Source organism: Diplotaxodon limnothrissa, linkage group LG16, assembly GCF_057381915.1.
Source record: "Diplotaxodon limnothrissa isolate DT_005_m linkage group LG16, D_limnothrissa_male_GT1.1, whole genome shotgun sequence".
Classification (NCBI taxonomy): domain Eukaryota; kingdom Metazoa; phylum Chordata; class Actinopteri; order Cichliformes; family Cichlidae; genus Diplotaxodon; species Diplotaxodon limnothrissa.
In genome coordinates, this window is record NC_140611.1 from 13,236,333 (window position 1) to 13,257,103 (window position 20,771).

General features: G+C 43.0%; 2 protein-coding genes across 2 annotated transcripts; both read right to left on the reverse strand.

The window, feature by feature from the left end:
- Positions 1–814: 814 nt before the first annotated feature.
- Positions 815–10,814, reverse strand: LOC146615840 (telomere-associated protein RIF1-like). The gene is made up of 18 exons (XM_085374262.1): positions 10,800–10,814; positions 10,229–10,336; positions 9,981–10,130; positions 9,627–9,726; positions 9,254–9,543; positions 8,957–9,159; positions 8,712–8,805; positions 8,499–8,630; positions 8,133–8,275; positions 7,956–8,045; positions 7,818–7,872; positions 4,575–7,490; positions 4,356–4,484; positions 4,192–4,278; positions 2,386–2,501; positions 2,125–2,275; positions 1,911–2,034; positions 815–1,794 (listed from the first exon to the last, which is right to left on the reverse strand). Exons 1-18 carry the CDS (start codon positions 10,812–10,814, stop codon positions 1,505–1,507), a joined length of 5,193 nt encoding a protein of 1,730 aa, XP_085230388.1. The 3' UTR covers positions 815–1,504.
- LOC146615841 (isocitrate dehydrogenase [NADP] cytoplasmic-like) lies at positions 10,352–19,542 on the reverse strand. Its single transcript, XM_085373732.1, has 6 exons — positions 19,429–19,542; positions 18,478–18,599; positions 16,386–16,677; positions 15,170–15,272; positions 11,301–11,478; positions 10,352–11,208 (listed from the first exon to the last, which is right to left on the reverse strand). The coding sequence occupies exons 1-6, from the start codon at positions 19,540–19,542 to the stop codon at positions 10,965–10,967; spliced, it is 1,053 nt and encodes a 350-aa protein (XP_085229858.1). The 3' UTR covers positions 10,352–10,964.
- Between the last annotated feature and the right edge of the window lie 1,229 nt (positions 19,543–20,771).

Here is a 20,771-nt window from a genome sequence, read left to right on the forward strand (position 1 = left end):
TTGAGACCAAATTTCCAACTTATTAGTTTACCTGTAACAGGTTCTATTACAGTGAGTGTATTAAAGTGTATACTAGCTTCAGAGATTGGATTAGAATCTGTGTGAAGTCGTGTAGGGGGCAGATGTGTTTACCTGTAATTTGATTTGTTGTAGAGAAGAACAGAGGGTTGAGGGAAGAGCATTATGAGGAAGACTAGGTCTTTTTTTTTTTTTTTAATAACTTCTTTCTAGGGTTCTGGCTACTATGGTGTGTCAGGGTTTGTCATCACTGTACTATGACAGGGGCTTCAGGTGCAACAGGCACCAAAGGGACAGGGAAACATTTACAATGTGGATAGAAGTGCTTGGAAATAGCGACGGTGCTGATTGGATGCATTTTGAATTTCCAGCAAAGACCGATATCAAAAACACAACATGAGCACACAGCAGAGATCATTCACTTTAATTCACACATCTGTGTGGCATATTGATAAAATACTTCACGTAGTAACAGATCAGTTTGATCCAAATGGAGAAGCTAAAATGATGCCTGTGCCAAGACTGGAGCTGGAAACTTATGGATTTACGAGTGTTCCTTTCCTCTCCTCCTTTGAATCCATAACTGCAATAATGTATAACAGTAGCATATCAACGGCTATGATCCCATAATAGAAGGAAGTGTGAAATCAGATGGTAAGCAAAACAAGCAGTACTAGTATTTAAAAGTATATTTCAATGCTATGACTTTTGTTTAAAGTCAGCAATCTGCGCAGAAAACTTTACTGTGACCAGCAAACAGTATGGAGACATGTCAAGAAAACTGAGAAATGCACCGAATATCTTTGTACTTTTTCAGAAGGAGATGTAGACCTGTTTAAGGATTTAATGAGCATATTCAAATTATTTTATTTAAGCATTAAAAAAAATAAAAATCACAAAGAATGAAGTGCTGAATGTCTACGTAAAAAAACAAAAAACAAATCAAAACAAAACAGGATATTTAAGTGAGATGACAAAAGGCAAAGAAACTCTGAAACTACAAAACATCACAACACAGGAATTTATCAGCCTGTAGAATATGCACATGGGAGGAAAGCATATGAACAAGGCATGAAGGCTTCAGCTGCACATGGGGAACATTGAATTACTTTATAAATGTCTCAGTCCTTTAAAACAATGTGCAGAGAAAGTTTAAATGTAAAATGCAGAGACTGCAGCTATTAAAAATCATCACTGTGCAACTGTGCTTCCCTTTCAGTGTTTCTTAAATGTATAAACCCAACCTCAAGCATAGCATGAGAGATGATGTGAAATGTGTTGCTTGCATTTATTAAAAAATCCTTCAAGCAAGAGGGAAACCGCCGCCCCCCCCCCCCGAAAGGGATACTAAGTTAAAACCCTAAAATCTTCTTTGTACAATGGGCTCATTAAACCATCCTCAAATATTTGTATCTTTTGTTGCAGTCCTTGAAACCCTTCGGTGTGTGCTTCATAACAGATACAGCCGTCTGACGCTTCAGTCCTTTCAGTGTTTGCCGTCTGTCTGGCAAAGGCGAGTCTGCAGCTCAACCACGACACGTCTCATCATGCCTCCCAACTGATCGTGCATCTCAACAAGCTGCTGTGGTGAGCAGACGCTCAGTTCCTGTGGTGTCATTCTGCAGGACAGTGTCTCTATTTCTGATGACAGACTGTCTCGGGGTAGCTGGCATTCAATTGTCTCATCTCCATCTGGCACCTCTGGTGTCAGATTCCCAGAGGCGTCCTGCTCAGGTCTCTCATCTGCACAGACAGGCTCGTCCACCAGCTCTGTTGCTACAAACACAAAGAGGAATTCTGTTTACATAATTCTAAAGAGATCAAGAGATTATTTGCATGGCATCACTCAGGACATTAACTTGTCACTGATGTAATACACAATTTTTACATACCCAGTGTGTCGCCTGACGGTTTATCCTCTTCTGTGTTTTGAGGGACACTTGTCTCTTCCAGTTCAGAAGTCATCATCTCTGTTTCATCAAAGCTCTTCAATTCATCCCCGCCCCGTCCTTTACGCTGGAAAATGACAGTGAGACATCAGGCACATGTGGAAAAGCTGCAGTAATGTTAGTGTTTGTGCTGGGTGGTGTTAGCCTACTGAGGTACCTGTTGTTCATAAATTTTGAGTGCTTTTTTCACATTAGAGATCTTCGGGGAGCGAATTGGCAGAGTCTTGATTTCACTGGGAGTCAGTGCACTCAGGTCACCGATCGTTTTAATGTTTCGGGCACGAACAAGCTGCCCAAAACCTCGAGACCTATGAGGAAGATTGAAGGTAAAATGAGTCTTGGTTACTTTGGTCAGAGATTAACAGAGAATAAATATTTGACCAAAATTTTCCTTTGGTGAACCCCGTGCTGTCCTCACCACATGTTAGAGGAAATCTGAGGCAGCACAGCTTCCACAGGTGTAGAGCAGCCAACCAGGGCAGGGTAGATGCAGTCTCTGGAGACAGGTCGAGGTTCCTGGCCCATTTCAGAAATCTGACAAAAAAGGTTCTATGTATCATTAGGATGAAGTCTGATACCTATGTGAAGCTGTAATAATCAACATGTTAATGCTACTGGGACTGAAATTCTGGACCTATGCCAGCGTTTTTTGGGTCATTCCTTCTCTTTCTGGTAAGAAAACAACAACAAAAATGATTCTAAAAACATGAGTGAAGCCTCATGCAGGATTCCAGATTAGGGCTGCCACGATTAGTCGACTAGTCGCAATTACGTCGACGACTAATTTAATAGTCAACGCGTCGTTTGAAGCTTTGTAAGATCCCGAAAGACGCAGGAATAAGTAGTAGGATTTAAGAGTGTAAAAGCAGACTGAAACAGAAGATGGCAGCACTGCATGTACAAGGATGCCAGCTGCCATTAAACCCCGAAGAAGAAAAAGCTGTGTCCGGTATCATAGCTGTGTCCAAATTCAGGGGCCACATCCTTCAGAGACTGTATTTGTAGGCCGATTACGTTACAGCAACGCGACAAAGGCCATGAAAATTTGAACACTCCTCCAAATGCGTCCTCCTTTTCCCCAGATTTGAAGGATGGGTGGGGTGTATACTTCGTGGCCCAACCTATCCCAGAATTCATAGCGCAGCTCAGCCAGTTCCAGTTTCCAACAATAGCGGCAGCTACGTAGTTTTAATATTACTCCTATTACTCTTTCTGGGTCACAAAATAAACTTTTAACCTATTTTCAGGCAAGAATGTAGCTGTGTAAACTTCAAATATCTTCTCGGTTTATCAAGACATCACGTATTTGCAAAAGTGATCGGACATTTTCTGAGACATCTGTTACCCACCAGCTCAATAGCTAGCCGGGGTTCAAGGCTCACTAGAGCCGGCGAGAACACCAAACTCCCAGCACATCGAATTTACTCCAGTGTCCTGTTATATTTTAGATAGCAAGGAGCAGACCGCTGAGTTTATTAAGTTCCACTGAGACAATCTGCAAATTTCATTAAAAGTTTAATAAACTATCATCCGTTTTTATTTTTAGTTAGCACATACCTTAAACACTTAAAGCTGTAAGCTAATGATAGTTATATAAGAGCAGATGCTGCTGGTGCAATAAGCTGAACGTTTTACGGCCAATGGATGCATGATCTGATTAATCGACTAATCGCAAAAACAACCGGTGACTAGTCGACTATCAAAATAATCGTTTGTGGCAGCCCTATTCAAGATACACCCCAGTTGCAAAACTAAGGACGGGTACTGAAATCCAGCTGTACTAAATGGGCTTGAGGCTACATTTTTCAATTCAATTTATACAGTGCCAAATCCCAACAGTCGCTTGAAGGTGAAGACCCTACAATAATACATCTGCCGAGTCTGGTTGGGGATGAGGGGAGAGAGATGGGACATTAAGGAGAGATCAGCGTTATCAATAACTATTAAAGACCAGAGTATTAATAATCTCCAATGGCAACAGCACTTTCTTTCTGAACTTCTTTAAGAAGAAATCTGATTGGTACATTAAAGTTCTTTCATATTTGTACCTGACCAGCCAGCATGCTACCTGGGCAGCTAACTGGCACCATCTAATCCAAAAGAAAAGCCACATGTATTTTTCAGAAGTCTGAAACTAAGCTTTAGAAGTAAAGAACACACTGGGCTAAAATGTTGTTTGTGTGTGGCAGCTTACTGGTGAGAAATATCACATTTGTGTGCTTACCAGACATTTCTTGGAGCTCTTGTAACCTGGGCTGTGAAGATTTCTAGGATTCAGTATCACCAAGCCCTTTGTTGGAGTAGTGACATGCTAAAAGAAGCAGAAGACCGTCAGGGTTTGCATGGTTGTAAAATATCGCAATTACAAACACTGATGCTCAAACATACCTTTGGCTGTGGAATATTAGTAACCCTTGACCTTCTAGGTGAGCTGGTTCTGATGGCTGGGCTACGACGATCGATGTCGTCTGCAGTTTCCTGCTGCTGGATTGGATTAGCAAAGGACACACGCCTGGACTACAAGTCGACAACAAAAAAAAAAGTTACAAATATTTCAAGCCAATGTTCATTTGAAATACATTTTACCAAAATGTGTTCATCACTCACTTTAACAAGAGGTGAAGGAGTGTCCACTTCCAGTGGTCTCTTCTGGCCCTTCTTAAGAATACTGGTAGAGGGTGAAGCAGAAGGAGACCAGGTACCTCTGGTCTTGCCACTGCTGGGGCTATGTCCAATATCTGGAGCCATTACAGTCTCCAGGTCCTTCTGTTTCACTGGAGAATCAAGAAAATCGCCTTTACTTGTAGGTTCTGATTGCAATGAAGTCTTACAAACATCAGTCAAAGCATCAGTGCTGGCAGTATTCTGTTCATCCTCCACAATCTCACTTTGACCATCTTTTTCATTCTCCTGTGGTGGTGTGGTCTCTTTCTCAGCACTGGCCTCTGAATGCTGAATTGAAGCAGCATGTTGTTGTTCCTCCTCAGAAAGGTAACCAGTAACTTTTAGACTCTCCATTTGCGTGTCCGTGTTCTCCTCAGGAGGTCCTCGGGGACCTGAATTTAAATCCAACATTTGTTTTTCTGTCACCACTTCATCAGCTTTCTCCTCTGGTGACTCCCTGACTTGCACACTGTGCGTTGCCTCATTAGGAGGTGCAAGTGTCTGCTCATTACACACTTCGACAGATTCAATCATTTCCAAGTCCCCTGTGTGATTTTGTGTGGTGGAATCATCACCATTTGTTTCAGAGTCTCTTTGCTCTGTCTCACTAGCTGGCACAGTCCTTTGCTTTGAGTCATCAGCTTGAGGTTCTGGACCTAGAACATCATCTACTTCCATCGGCAACTCTTCTTTACTTTGAGCTTCAATTGTATTTGTATGCTGGATCAACTCAGAACTAGGTGAATCTTGGGTTTTTGATTCCTCCAAATCAGTGACATCTTTTGCTTCGGTGATTTGACTATCCAACTCCTGAGAGGCATCGGTGTCAAACTTTTCCATATCTTTCTCAATAGTGTCCTTCGATTCGACTGCAAGAAGTCTCTGAAGTGATGCTCGGGGCCTCCCTCTTTTCTTTTTGGGAATGACTGAGTGTTCTCTGACCTCAGAGGATTCAGATTCTGAGGACTCCATACTTGCCATTAACGCTGGAGAGGACCTTCGTCTGGAATATCTGCCCCTGCCTTGAGAGGACTCTGAACCGGAAAGATCTAATGACTGAGAACTCTCTGGTGTAGAGCTAGGACTTGATTTTAGTTGCTCCTCTAATAACTTGCTCCTTCTAGTCCTTCCTCCAATTCGAGCGTCTGCCTGGCCGACTACAGAATTTGTTATGTGAGAATTAGACCTCATTTGCCTTCCTGATGAAATTGTATCGTCATTTTTGTCTTCAGATTCTGACACTTCAGATGATACCTTACTTCTTCTTGATCTACGTTTAGAGGGGCTATCAGTAGATGAAGGTGTGATCACTTGAGAGTCTTCTCTACTTTCTAGTTCGTTGTCTTCATCCTTGAGTAGTTCTTTGCCTAAAATATTTGTCGTGCTTGAGCCAACTTGGGACTTATTAGTTGGAGAAGTAGTGACAACTTGAGAATCCTTTTTGGCGTCTCCATTAGGCTCAGACTCCTGCGACTGGCCTTTAACTTGAGGTGAAGAAATAACCATTTCAGAGCCCTTCGGTTTCTCGCCATTGTTTTCTGACTTTTGGGACTCACCGCCAGTTTGAGGAGAAAGAATGATTGCTTGGGAGTCTGTATCTGACTCCTTGTCTTTTTCAATGTGGTTTACTTGCTCATCTGTGGCAGTTTGACAAGACTCCTTTGTGTCAGGCAAAACGTTTTTTTCCAATCCATCTTCATCACTGAATGCTTTGCTCTGTTGACTAAGCCCACCCTGTGATTGGCTTTCATGATTCGACTGCTTGTCTGATCTTAAATCAGTTTGGCTGGACTCATTGGTGCTTCTCCTTTTACGTCCAGGTTTATCAAGTAACTCCTGTGAACTGGTGTTCAGTTTGATCTTCTTGCGAGCTCTACCCTGAGAATTGGTTTGGCTCGACTCACCCGAGTCCCTCTGAGCTCTTGAGCGCAATCCTTCTCTACCGGTATCCTCTGCAGCTTGCTTACTTCTTGTGTTTGGTCTGCTCTGCATCAGAGACTTTGGAGAATCACTGATAGGCTCTTCTCCAGAACGTCTCTTTTTGACATGTGAGTATTTGGCTTCCCGTTCCTCAGGGTCCTCTCCAGGGAGCTGAGGTCTGACTCTCTGGCGTCCAGATCGTCTGGGTTCACTGGGAGATGTCTGACTTGGAGATGACTGAGAATCCTCCAGAGCTGATTGAGATTCCTCTTCCTGACTTGAGGGAATTATATCCTGTGAAATAGAAGGTCTTTTTGTGCTCTCCATTTCAGTCTGTGTATCTGGGATGACATTTTCATCCTCCATTGAGTCACTAGACAGTCTCTCAGTCAGCTTTACGGGCTCAGTTTTTGTTCTACAGTCTTTGGGTCTTCGAGGGGACTCGTCGGCATTGTTAACTGAGCACTGAGAGCTAGATTTTCCTGTCTGAATGGATTGGGAATCCTGAGAGTTTGGACAAGTGACAGGAGATGAGTCCCGAGAGGCTGATGTCTTGCTGGTTTTAGAGGGTTCTTGGCTATTGGATATCTTTAAAAGAGGGCCTGTAAATGAGGACGCAGTGCTGGGGCTGGCGGGTTTTCCCTCAACATACTTCTCCAGAGTAATGAAAGACTGACGACGACTGTTGGGTTTCTGGGGAGTCCCTGAAACCAAATCGGATGAGGGAGAGATGTTAGGGCTTGTGCCTTCTTTAGACTCTTTGTCTACATCTTCACCCCTATCGTCACTCTTTGCATGCTCCTCCATCGAAACATCTGCACACTCTGGGATAGTCTCTTGCTGCTTGCCATTTTCTGTCAACTTCTCTGCATCTGTTGGGCTGGCATAGTCTTGCGTCTCTTTCGTTTGAATTTCAGCATCTTCTTTTTCAGTGTCCATCTGAGGAAGGTAAAAGAAACAAAAATATAAAAGTTATCAACTCTCTCTACAGATGTACACCAGAACTAACTGATCAATATATCTATATAGTGTTCATTTGGCAATTGCACAGTTTGGTTTCAATGTTGAGCTGCTTGGTGCCTATAGAAAAGAACAAAACAATGTCTATGTTATCTCTGTATGTACTCATTGCTGTTAGCTTATGTAGTCAACTAAAAATGTCCATTTGATTTGTCCAAAAAAAAAAATCAAAAACATCGAATCAACCCCCTCCCCCAAGAGGAGACTTGGAACTTTGAACCCGACTGGAGTTGTGCGTTTTGTTACCTTGTCAGTAGTCTTTTTGTTTACAACATCGACTTGTTCAGTTGGCAATTTGTCCCTGTGGAGGAAAATATAAATAAATTCTCTGTTAATTCTGAATATGTTTTATTGCAGGGATTTATTGTGATTATGAGAACTTACAAAGAGTCTTCTTGACTCTGCGTGTACTGTGTGAAGGCCGTGGTATCCAGAGAGGCATCAAGGTTGTTGTACATGGCAGGAATGTCAACTCTTTAACAAAAAGCATTTGCTTTACATAAACAATCATGTGAAATCCAAATGAGCAAATGAAAACAGGCTGAAGAGGGCAAACCTGACCTTTTAGTCCTTTTCACCTCTTTCTGATGCTCTGTCAGAACTCTCTCCTTCGCCTCAGGAGGAATGAACACAAAGTCGATGGATGCCTCTTCTTCCAAGACCTCCCTGCGGGGTGGCTTGGGTGAACCAAAGTCCAGTTTTGTCTGAAGGGAAACAGATGAAATCAGTTTTGCAATTAAGGACGACAATAAGGGATTATTAATTATAACATGTCTAATTGATGTTGTGTTTTTAATATGAGTATCTAAACAAATCAATATGGATAAGCTGGCTGGTTAATTGTGTCTTTTTTTTCCTCCCCCCCCAATGTGTTTATTTCATCCAACATGTCCCTCAGGAAATTATCAAGTTTGATTCTAAAATTACAGAAACTGGCTTGTTGGTCTTCATTGAGCTCTTCTCCTTCAGCTCAGCAGTCTTTCCCAGCAGCGAGTCCCTCTTCCCCACAGATGAAACCGGCATCCCGCTGAGCTTTGTCTCCAACTGAGAATTCTCACTCTGAACACAGAGACAGAGAGAAAGTGCTGAATAAAGCTGAAATCACAAAAGTGAAAAACAAAGATAACTAGGGCAACTCACTGAATACTGTCCACTGAGCTCATCGGGATAACTGACGACCTCGAAGCCAGGAAGAATGATGGGGGTCTTCTGTTTCACCTGGCTCAGTACTGGCCTGTGTTTATATTAAACATTAGAGTCTTAAAGCCATAGGAATGCCCCTGCAGGGACTAGGAGCCTCTGTAGGAGTACTTTTTCCACAGTAGTAGTTTTTAAATGCAATAAAAATTGTGAACTCATTAAAAAAAATTAATGAAGACAATCACCTCATCTCATCAGGATACGTGAGGCTGACTGCATTGGCAAAGGTGGAGTTCCAGAACTGGGTGACTGAGGTGCGGAGGTGCTTGTTCTTGTGCGGAAACACCACACAAAGCAGAGGAGAGAGCAAAGCCAGGAGTTCATCATTGTGGGCCAGAGAGGAACGGCTTTGCAAGCAGTTGAAAACCTCACCAAGAAGCTTCTCCAACTGTAGGAAGGGAAGAGAAAAGGACAGACATTAAAACTAAACCCTAAAATGACAAATGCTAAAAACCTACTTGGTCAGCTGATGAGGAGCCCACCTTTCCCAGAAGCTGTGAGGTGAACTTGGATGGCTCACTGGCTGCATTTTTATAAAGGAGAGTGAGGGGATGAATCAGAGAGTTCAGAGCCTCCTGGACAACATTTGCCAGAACGAGGTTTGTGAAGAGAGCAGAAAGGACGGACAGCAGGGCCGAGCCTACTGCCTCAGAGGAAGTCTCAGGGTCCTCCAGATAAACCTCTAAACACTGTACCAGCAGGGACTGGAACATAGACAGGTTGCCCAGGGCTTTATTCCTCTTTCGCATCCAATTCACAGGAGTATGGGGGGCTGGAAGAAATGACAGGTTTAGAAACTAAGTGCATGTGTGTAATTTGTATAAAAGATGAAGTAAAGCTCGTTTCAGTTCTTACACTTAAGCTTCTGCTGAAACTGAGGCGTGTACGGAGAGAAGTCCACACACTCGACCATGACATGGAGGATACTGGCAACAGCATTACACGTCGAAGGAACCTGAAGGATCAGAGTCAGATTAGAGTTCTTCTAAAGGCTGCAAGCAATATTCTTACCTCTGTGGAATTTTTTTTAAATCATGACAGATTGATGAATCAGCTTATTTTCCAAATATTCACATCTCTGAAAATGTTTATTTTTTGTCCATATTTGTTATGGAACATGAAATAAAGTCATGTTTATTAGGTTTGAGCTTGTTATACTCGGCTGGAAAGCTTCTATGTAAAGCTGTTTATACGTCACCATGTACTCACCCTTAGGGCTTCTCTGTCTATTGCAGCATCCATCTTTGCACAGAGCTCCTCGCAGCAGATGTTCTCCTCAGCTGTGACCACCAATGCAGAGCAGCAAGCAAATACTTTGTAGAGCTTGGACCATGAAGAAAGCATCGACTTCTGAGCCAGCTGAAGAAATTAAAGGAATGAGAATGAGGTCATTGAAGCGGACTGAATGGAAAGCATGACTTTGTTATTTCTTTATGGTTGTTCCATTTGCACCAGACCTGTGGCAGTGGTGTGCCGTGTAAGAGATGTGTAATGGGGAGCATCAGGGCAGAGTGCATAGCACTGAAGTTGTGCTCCAGAGCGTCACCTTGGTTCACTTCATTAGTCTGTCAAAATAAAAGAGTCAAAGGAAGTTAAACGCTGGTGCTACATTTGTTAAATAAGACTTTAACAGGACGTTAAGGTACAAAAAAACAAAACAAAAAAACTTTACACTGCGTTCCAAATTTTTATGCAAATGATGTTTTTCTCTGATTTTTTTTTTCTCTGAATAGTCGATTCAAATGACAGTCAGCATAATTTTAGAGTCATCAACCATTAGAGTACAACTCAAATGTTACTCAACAAAACTGCCAATGAAAAAGTATGTTTTTCAAAAATAATAAACTCAAAATGCACTGTTCCAAATTATTACGCACAGAGTTTCAAAACATTTTATAGATAGTAGAGAATTGAAAATGGTAATTTGTTGAATTTGCAGCATTAGATCAATTTTACTGAAATCAAAAACATCTTAACAGGTCAAAGCTACATATTAACATAGGACCCCTTATTTGATAGCAGTTTTACAATTCTTGCATCCATGGAACTTGTGAGTTTTTGGAAAGTTTCTTCTTGAATGTCTTTGCAGGATGTCAGAATAGCCTCCCAGAGCTGCTGTTTGGATGTGAACTGCCTCCCACCCTCTTATTTTTTGGTTTGAGGATGCTCCAAAGGTTCTCAATAGGATTGAGGTCAGGGAGGAATGGGGACCACACCATGAGTTTCTCTCCTTTTATGCCGATAGCAGCCAATGATGCAGAGGTGTTCGCTGTAGCATAAGATGGTGCATTGTCTTGCATGAAGATGGTTTTGTTGCAGAAGGCACAGTTCTTCTCTTTCTACCATGGAAGAAAGTTTCATGGCTTGGGCCACCATGTCATCAATGAGACGGTGCTCATACCAGATGCCCTTGGCCTCAAACTGAGCACGATACTCTCTGAAGCACACAAGAAGGTGGACAACACAGTTCTGGCCCATGTCTGCTACAAGGATGTTTGCATAAGCTGCTTGTGCATGTGCTGTCCTTACTTCTCATAGATCTCCTGAAAGATGTCTTTGAAGCGTCCATCGTACTTCTTCAGGATGGTGTTCTTGGTGCTGAGGTATAGAGGCCAGCCTTTGGACAGAGCAATCTGGAAAGAGCTATTAGCAAAATCCCTGATGGACTTATCTGTGTTGTACATTCCCAAGGCCACACCACCTGTGCCTGGATAGACACAAACAAATAGACATACAGACAGACTAAATTCACATGAATTATCGACTTTAAAGGCAGACAATCTTGGACAAACTTGGAAAAATGTAGAAAAGAAACCAGTGTTACCTCTTACTCCGTTTAAAATTTATTTCAGTTCATTCAGTGTTAAACCTGAACATATCAATATTTACAAGAGCATGAACAAAGATATCATCTTTCACAGTATTTCACAATATAACCCATACAATATAAGGTTAATTGTACTAACAGACTTTTTAAATTTTCTACCAAACTTGCTAGTTTTGAAACTGTACTATAAAACAAATATGGAGGAAACAAGCTGTCAGCTCTTCTAAATCCTTGTTTTATACACTCTGTGGGGTGGACATGCAAGATATGGGTTTATACTACAGAGAAGCTTGATGATAAGATGGAGACAGTAAAGAGTAGATTCAATAGAATATTTGTTTATTTTAAACAATCAGACCTTTTGTATGTGGTAAATGGTTTGGAAATATATATATATATATATATATATATATGGCCCCAACTGACCGAGTGCTCAGTGAATACCTCAGGCAGCAGAAACCCAAGAAAGAGGAGGGAGACGAGGAACCATCATGGAAGGACAGGGCCCTGCACGGTATGTAACACTGGCAGATGGAGGAGGTGGCTGATATCCAGAAATCCTACCAGTGGCTGGACAAAGCTGGACTGAAAGACAGCACAGAGGCACTAATCATGGCAGCACAAGAACAAGCTCTGAGTACAAGATCCATAGAGGCTGGGGTCTATCACACCAGGCAAGACCCCAGGTGCAGGCTGTGTAAAGATGCCCCAGAGACAATCCAGCACATAACAGCAGGGTGCAAGATGCTAGCAGGCAAGGCATACATGGAACGCCATAGCCAAGTGGCCGGCATAGTGTACAGGAACATCTGTGCCGAGTATAACCTGGAAGTCCCGAGGTCAAAATGGGAGATGCCCCCAAGGGTGGTGGAGAATGACCGAGCTAAGATCCTGTGGGACTTCCAGATACAGACGGACAAAATGGTGGTGGCTAACCAACCGGACATAGTGGTGGTAGACAAACAGAAGAAGACGGCCGTAGTGATCGATGTAGCGGTTCCGAATGACAGCAATATCAGGAAGAAGGAACACGAGAAGCTGGAGAAATACCAAGGGCTCAGAGAAGAGCTCGAGAGGATGTGGAGGGTGAAGGTAACGGTGGTCCCCGTGGTAATCGGAGCACTAGGTGCGGTGACTCCCAAGCTAGGCGAGTGGCTCCAGCAGATCCCGGGAATAACATCGGAGATCTCTGTCCAGAAGAGCGCAGTCCTGGGAACAGCTAAGATACTGCGCAGGACCCTCAAGCTCCCAGGCCTCTGGTAGAGGACCCGAGCTTGAAGGATAAACCGCCCGCAGGGGCGTGCTGGGTGTTTTTTTTTTTATATATATATATAAAAAAAACACCCAGCACGCCCCTGCGGGCGGTTTATCCTTCAAGCTCGGGTCCTCTACCAGAGGCCTGGGAGCTTGAGGGTCCTGCGCAGTATCTTAGCTGTTCCCAGGACTGCGCTCTTCTGGACAGAGATCTCCGATGTTATTCCCGGGATCTGCTGGAGCCACTCGCCTAGCTTGGGAGTCACCGCACCTAGTGCTCCGATTACCACGGGGACCACCGTTACCTTCACCCTCCACATCCTCTCGAGCTCTTCTCTGAGCCCTTGGTATTTCTCCAGCTTCTCGTGTTCCTTCTTCCTGATATTGCTGTCATTCGGAACCGCTACATCGATCACTACGGCCGTCTTCTTCTGTTTGTCTACCACCACTATGTCCGGTTGGTTAGCCACCACCATTTTGTCCGTCTGTATCTGGAAGTCCCACAGGATCTTAGCTCGGTCATTCTCCACCACCCTTGGGGGCATCTCCCATTTTGACCTCGGGACTTCCAGGTTATACTCGGCACAGATGTTCCTGTACACTATGCCGGCCACTTGGCTATGGCGTTCCATGTATGCCTTGCCTGCTAGCATCTTGCACCCTGCTGTTATGTGCTGGATTGTCTCTGGGGCATCTTTACACAGCCTGCACCTGGGGTCTTGCCTGGTGTGATAGACCCCAGCCTCTATGGATCTTGTACTCAGAGCTTGTTCTTGTGCTGCCATGATTAGTGCCTCTGTGCTGTCTTTCAGTCCAGCTTTGTCCAGCCACTGGTAGGATTTCTGGATATCAGCCACCTCCTCTATCTGCCGGTGGTACATACCGTGCAGGGCCCTGTCCTTCCATGATGGTTCCTCGTCTCCCTCCTCTTTCTTGGGTTTCTGCTGCCTGAGGTATTCACTGAGCACTCGGTCAGTTGGGGCCATCTTCCCAATGTATTCTTGGATGTTCCTTGTCTCATCCTGGACTGTGGTGCTGACACTCACCAGTCCCCGGCCCCCTTCCTTCCGCTTAGCGTACAGCCTCAGGGTGCTGGACTTGGGGTGAAACCCTCCATGCATGGTCAGGAGCTTTCTTGTCTTTATGTCAGTGGCTTCTATCTCCTCCTTTGGCCAGCCTATTACCCCAGCAGGGTACCTGATCACGGGCAGGGCGTATGTGTTGATTGCCCGGATCTTGTTCTTACCATTCAGCTGACTCCTCAGGACTTGCCTGACCCTCTGCAGGTACTTGGTGGTTGCAGCCTTTCTAGCGGCCTCTTCATGGTTCCCATTTGCCTGCGGGATCCCCAGGTACTTGTAACTGTCCTCTATGTCTGCAATGTTGCCTTCTGGTAGTTCAATCCCCTCAGTTCTGACTACCTTCCCTCTCTTTGTTACCATCCGACTACACTTCTCCAGCCCGAACGACATTCCAATGTCATTGCTGTATAGCCTGGTAGTGTGGATCAGTGAATCGATGTCTCGTTCACTCTTGGCATACAGCTTGATGTCATCCATGTACAGGAGGTGGCTGACAACTGCTCCGTTCCGTAGTCGGTATCCGTAGCCAGTCTTGTTAATGATCTCACTGAGGGGGTTCAGGCCTATGCAGAACAGCAGTGGGGACAGAGCATCTCCTTGGTAGATCCCGCACTTGATGGTAACTTGTGCTATGGGCTTGGAGTTGGCCTCTAGTGTTGTACGCCACATCCCCATTGAGTTCCTGATGAAGGCTCTTAGAGTCCCATTGATCTTGTACAATTCTAGGCATTCCAGTATCCAGCTGTGGGGCATCGAGTCATAGGCCTTCTTGTAATCAATCCAGGCAGTGCACAGGTTGGTCAGTCTGGTCTTGCAGTCTCGGCTGATTGTTCTGTCTACCAGTAGCTGGTGTTTTGCACCTCTGGTATTCTTGCCAATTCCTTTCTGTGTCCCACTCATGTATTGACCCATGTGCCTGTTCATCTTAGCCGATATGATGCCTGACAGGAGCTTCCATGTAGTACTGAGGCAGGTTATTGGTCGGTAGTTGGAGGGGACCGGTCCCTTCTTGGGGTCCTTGGGGATCAGGACCGTCCGGCCTTCAGTTAGCCATTCCGGAATATATATATATATATATATATATATATATATATATATATATATATATATATATATATATATATATATATATATATATACACATACATATATATATATACATACATACATATATATATATATACATACATATATATATACATACACACACACACACACACACACAGGCTTCTTACCCTCAAACTCATGGACGACATATTTGACAGGCTCTCCCTTTGCGGGTGTGTAGGTCATCTCCACTTTCCCAGGCCCAGGCACCACAAAGTCTGTGGCTTTGTACTGTGGGGAGAACAGTGAGTAAGAAAAAAGATACAATCCCCAACATATGCCATAACAGCAAGAAAGACTGTCATAAACACCTAAAGAGGACTAGTCAGAGTGTACAGCATTGTTCTTTCTGACATCTAACAGATATTATGTAACCAGCAGCCATCTGATACGTCACCCAACTGGAAGCAGAACTGTTGACTTTGGCTATGCACCATGAACCAACCTGTGATTTACTTCTGTGGCTGTTGAGGTGGTACACTGTGGTCCAAAGGACAGCTGATGAAACCTAATTATTGACCAAGTCACTCCTAACATAACGTCCGATATAACTGTCAATTCCCTGAGCTCATACATCAGCTGACGGAGGGAAAGAGCAGTTACAGAAGTGTGGTAGAAAATTACAGGCAGCCTCCGAAATGGTAACAATAATTAAGATGAAGTTTTAGTTTAAAACACATTTTATTTTAACCTCATTTGGAAAACTTCAGAAAACTATGGGCATTATTTTTCTTTGCCACAACATAAGCCATGAAAATACTATTTCACACTAAAACTAGATGAAGACAGACTCACTATTCTTTGCTCTTTGGTGTAGAATACACATCCTGCTTCTAATGCAAGGGTTTGAATAAATGTGTGGCTTTGCAAATGAATGTGATGTCTGGACACACTTTCCTACAGGCTTTCATTGTCACCTCCCTACCTCCTTCTAAATGCTAATTTGCCTGAGCCAGCTTACCTTCACAGACGCTCTATAAATCTGTAGGGCATAAACAGACTTCTACAGTAAACTAACTCTAGAACAGGACATTGAGTCATTTCCTCAACATCCTATTGACACAATAATATACACGACATGAAACTACAAAAATCTGAGTAGTTTTACATCTTAAAAGATGGAAAAAGGTGTCTATGTGTCACATATTCATTTGTAGGTTGCCATTTTTAAATACTGTTGGAATGAAATTCTCTATAATTACAACCTTATTTTTTTGGAGACTTTGAAAAATTTACATGAGATGTGTGAAATCTTGACTAGAGATTCACAGATCATATATCCCCCCCCCCCCTCCCTTAGCATGCATACTTCAAAGTTTTCAGTAAGTGGGACCGATAGGGTACCTGATCTCCATGGGCATGTCTGCCGATGATGATGGGCTTGGTCCAGCCGGACACCAGGCGGGGGATATTCTTACATATGATGGCCTCCCTGAACACCGTGCCCCCGAGGATGTTACGGATGGTCCCGTTGGGTGAGCGCCACATCTGCTTGAGCTTGAACTCCTCCACACGTTTCTCGTCTGGCGTGATGGTGGCGCACTTGATGCCCACATTGTAACGGTGGACTGCCTCTGCTGCCTCAACTGTCACCCGGTCATCAGTTGCATCTCGGTTCTCCATCCCAAGGTCATAGCTTTGCAAGGAGAGATTAAGAGAACATGATTAATGGTGCCGAGAGAAAGCTAATACATAATTTATAATGTCTTGTAAATGTACCTAGACTGTCAATAAAAACCTCAAAGTTTTAGTACAAAAAGCAAAGAATACTTTAAGCATTTTAGCTGCTCCTTCACAAGGTGTCACCAGGACGCAGCTCCACATGTGTGACTTAGTAAACTTTTATGCCCAATGCCCTTCATCACACATTGCCAAGGGTTTTTGCCTCTTTTTGCTTGTTAGGGTATGATGTAAACCACTATACTGGGGAGCTAGTGGTAGTAACTACTACAGGGCTCAAATGATTAGTAAATATAACTGATTAGTAATTATAATTGAGAATATTTGTGTGCTTCTAAGAATTAGAGTATGAGATTAAGAATGAAGACAGGGACCAAACACACACAGAGAACATTGATAATCTCAGCAGCAGAGGCACTGAATGCTATGAGCGTTACAAGTATTTACACATAACTTAGCAGCAGACCCCAGTGCACTAACTACCGAACACTATGCTATTGATTTAGCTGAGTGAAATGCAAAGCGGAGAATGTCAAAGTGCACCTACTGTGATGTGGAACACAATAACTGTGTCAAAGGACATGAATGACTTGAATGAGTGGTGAAAGTGAATCTGATTATGGAATAATTTGAACTGCTGCCAGAGCTTTTTGCACTTCATTATGAAGGCAATTTTCTTGCCTGCAGGCCCTGACACAGCATTCTTATGAAGGAGACTTTCTATTAACCCTCTGTTCCATTTTCTTTTAGGCGCTGCCACTGCAACGAAGCAACACGAAGAAAGCAAAAAAAAGGAATCAGTTGTGCAACGAAACCAGGCACTCTGCCAGCATAACTGGATCGGTTTGCTCCACTTGTTATACTTGAGAAACCTCACAGCTTTAACAAACAGTTAGAGGAGGGGGTGAAAACCAGCTCAGTGTCCTTAGACTTCTCTTTGGCAATTATCTTGTGTGCTGGCTTTGTATGAAAGTGGCCTTGACCTTTTACCCACTTCCCTCCTTCCTCAACTGAAAATCCAAGCCACATGAATGAACCGATGAGGTTCATTCTTTGGAATCTTTGCAGAAAACCTTGCACATGTTCCAAACTATGTGCTTCCAAGAATTCCGTGCCCAGTGAACCACCTGACTGTGTGGTGGGACTTTTAACCATTGTACTATCGTGGATGGTTAACAACAGTGCAAAGTCCATGAAACAGATAAGTAGAGGAAGGTCAAATTAAGAAACCGATGACGCAAATGGATGTTATACTACCAATTATCGTTATTACTTTGTTTGGACATTTCTGATCTACAATATCACCCATCATTGCATTTGATTTAATAATACTTGTTGAAACTTTTCATTGTCTTCTTGATTACAAGACTTTTGTAAATAGCTTTTAATGCAATGGTGATTTTTTTTTTCTGAGGTAGCAGCTGCAGTTAGTATATTCTGCTTTGCAGCTGAACCATTAGACACCTTTCGGGTGGGGGGGAATGTATTTTCAGGGCAAAGGTCAATGATGGGGGATGCATTAAAGCAAGAATTCAAGCCAAACAAGAAGTACCAGGCATGCAGAAAGTGTTGCTTGAATTCCGTTTTTGATTCTGTTTTACTAAGACTATCCCTGCTGGGAGTACTTACCACTGCACCACTGTCATGTAAACAAAAGTATATTTAAAAAGAAACCATTAAATGTAAGCGATCTGAGTGCACTGAGCTGCTAGAACAATGGGATCTTTACACAGTGTAGGAGTACAGGTGTATTCACCTGTGCACTTCAAGCTCCAGGTACGGAAAGATGAGTTTCTCCTTAATGAGCTCCCAGATGACCCGAGTCATTTCATCTCCCTGCATCTCCACCACAGAGCCAGCCTTGATCTTGGGAGACATCTGTCACAATAGAATGACCACGAAGAAGACAAAAACAAATAAGTTACTCTGACACTTATTCTGATAACTGAAGTGACTGGAGAGAGATTATTATTACACAACAATTTGTCAAATGACATGCTGATACCCAAGAGGGGGGAAAAGGTCTGTAGACTATGAATGAATTCATTCACAAGATGCTTAAAGTATCCAGAGCTATGACTCGGCGTAAATCCATAATAACCCTCTTCAATTATCCCAGTGGCCAAAAAAAAAAGAGGGGGGGGGGGGGGGGGGGATTACCTCCTTGGTTATTATTTTTGTTATTACCATTGTTATTTTAATAATCTCGGTTGAAAAGACCTTATTGGTGGTGTTTCACAACAGATGATTTCACAACTTTCAAAGATTTCATTTTATAATCTCGCCTAAAGTTCACTTAAAGAAGAAGCGACTTGAGTTAAGCAAAGAAGGAATGCAGAGCACTAACAGGACAAGGTAAAAAATCTGATAAATAACAATCTGAAACATGAAACCAGGAAGGAGGTGTTGGCTGAGGATATCAGGCCTGAATGGCCACTATGTCGGTTTGCTTAAGCTACCCGCAATTTAATTTGAATGAACAGCCGACACAAAAGTGTATTTCATAGCAAAGCAAACAGAAAAACGCGTCACTTCAACTTTGTCACCACCCCCCTTTTATTTTTCTTTGGACAGATGACGGCTAATGCCAGCAGCAGCAACAAAAACAAAAAAAGAAGGAGCCGCCGAGTATTTCTTTCTTTCCTGCACGACGCCATCATTGTGTTCTGCAGTAAGCGCTGTTTAATTCAGTGCTACAAACGCCTACCGTATTGAGTTTAAGATCCACGACACAACCAGAGATGAGGAAGCCGAACGATGACCTGCCGGAGAAGACGGCGTATCTAGCTGCTAGGTGCCAGTTTCTATTCCGCGAGCTCATTGGCAAGAGTCTTGGCCAATCAGAGAAGAGCGGAAAACATTTAACGCCAATCAGATAAATCCACACCGCAGAAGGGTAGGTCTGAAAGCGGTGATTGTCCATCTGATGAGGGTTTCCACGCCCACCGATACGCTTGTTCTATGCGTGGACTGTTGCACAATGGGTGCTATTTGACAGTTTGGTGGCAAAAGGCGGCACCACCAGTTATAATGGTCCATCTGAAAGGATATTAGTAAAACTGACAAACTACAGATTCAATATTTTGATTGGCTAGATCACAATTCTATTATTTTAATTTTAAAAAGAGAAACTGATCATAAATGAGTCTAGATTACACCAGAGCCCATATACAATTTCCAAGAAAGTAGGAAACTAAAGCTAAACGCTAATGGTAAAACACATATTATCATATGTGTCATTATTATTATTAACCACTTTTTAAAACAGCATACAGAATAATAATTTTGCTATAAACGACAAATTACAGACTCAGACCAAGTCTTTTGAACAACTTTCAAGTACTTTGTTCTCCAACGTGTGCCTTTCTGTTGTTTTATATATATTCCTCTAGTTTGTGCTTATTGCACAATCTTTGTGTTGGTGTTGTTCGCAAATCATCATAATTAATGCTGCATATCAGGATACTTTTCTTTCATAAACAATAACAATTATACACATTTTCTTTGGAAAACTGAAACTACTTGACGGTAGCATTAGCTAACCAATTAAGGATTTTGATTCTGATTTTCCTGCCCAGAACAGGCTAATTCTCTGTATAGAGAACCAGTGTTGACATACACCCTGCCATGACACCAGTCAGTCAGAAGTGCCAGCTTGATGCCGGATCCAGGGAAGACCTGTTTTCTATGGGCATGCACCAAACCACAATCGGGCCAGATGTGGCATGCCAGCGCAAAAACAGTGGCATCATTGCCAGACCTGGCTCATATCTGGATGACATATGGCTTACCATGCTAGAAGTCAACCAGCAGTGCCGGCTTGATGCCAGATCCGGGCCAGACCTGCTTGCTATGTAGGATTACATGCACTCGCAGTAGGTTATAAGTTATCTTTCTCGCCAAAAGAGAAAGGTTTCTTCATTTCTTGAATAACTTGAAAATCTTAGGTCAAACAGCTGCAAATCCTGGTTGCAAACAACGGTACTGAATTCTATAGTATTCATGGATAAATATGTTTGCCTGTGTCTTCTTTCAATAATTACAGCTATC

Coding starts and splice junctions, on each gene's coding strand:
- LOC146615841 (XM_085373732.1), bottom strand. CDS start 19,542: ATGAGCTCGCGGAATAGAAACTGGCACCTAGCAGCTAGATACGCCGTC. Junction 15,273..16,385: donor GACATGCCCATGGAGATCAG/GTACCCTATCGG, acceptor TTCTCCCCACAG/TACAAAGCCACAGACTTTGT. Junction 11,209..11,300: donor TTTCAGGAGATCTATGAGAA/GTAAGGACAGCA, acceptor TGTGTGCTTCAG/AGAGTATCGTGCTCAGTTTG.
- LOC146615840 (XM_085374262.1), bottom strand. Junction 9,160..9,253: donor CCTCACAGCTTCTGGGAAAG/GTGGGCTCCTCA, acceptor CCCTTCCTACAG/TTGGAGAAGCTTCTTGGTGA. Junction 8,631..8,711: donor AGCTCAGTGGACAGTATTCA/GTGAGTTGCCCT, acceptor CTCTGTGTTCAG/AGTGAGAATTCTCAGTTGGA.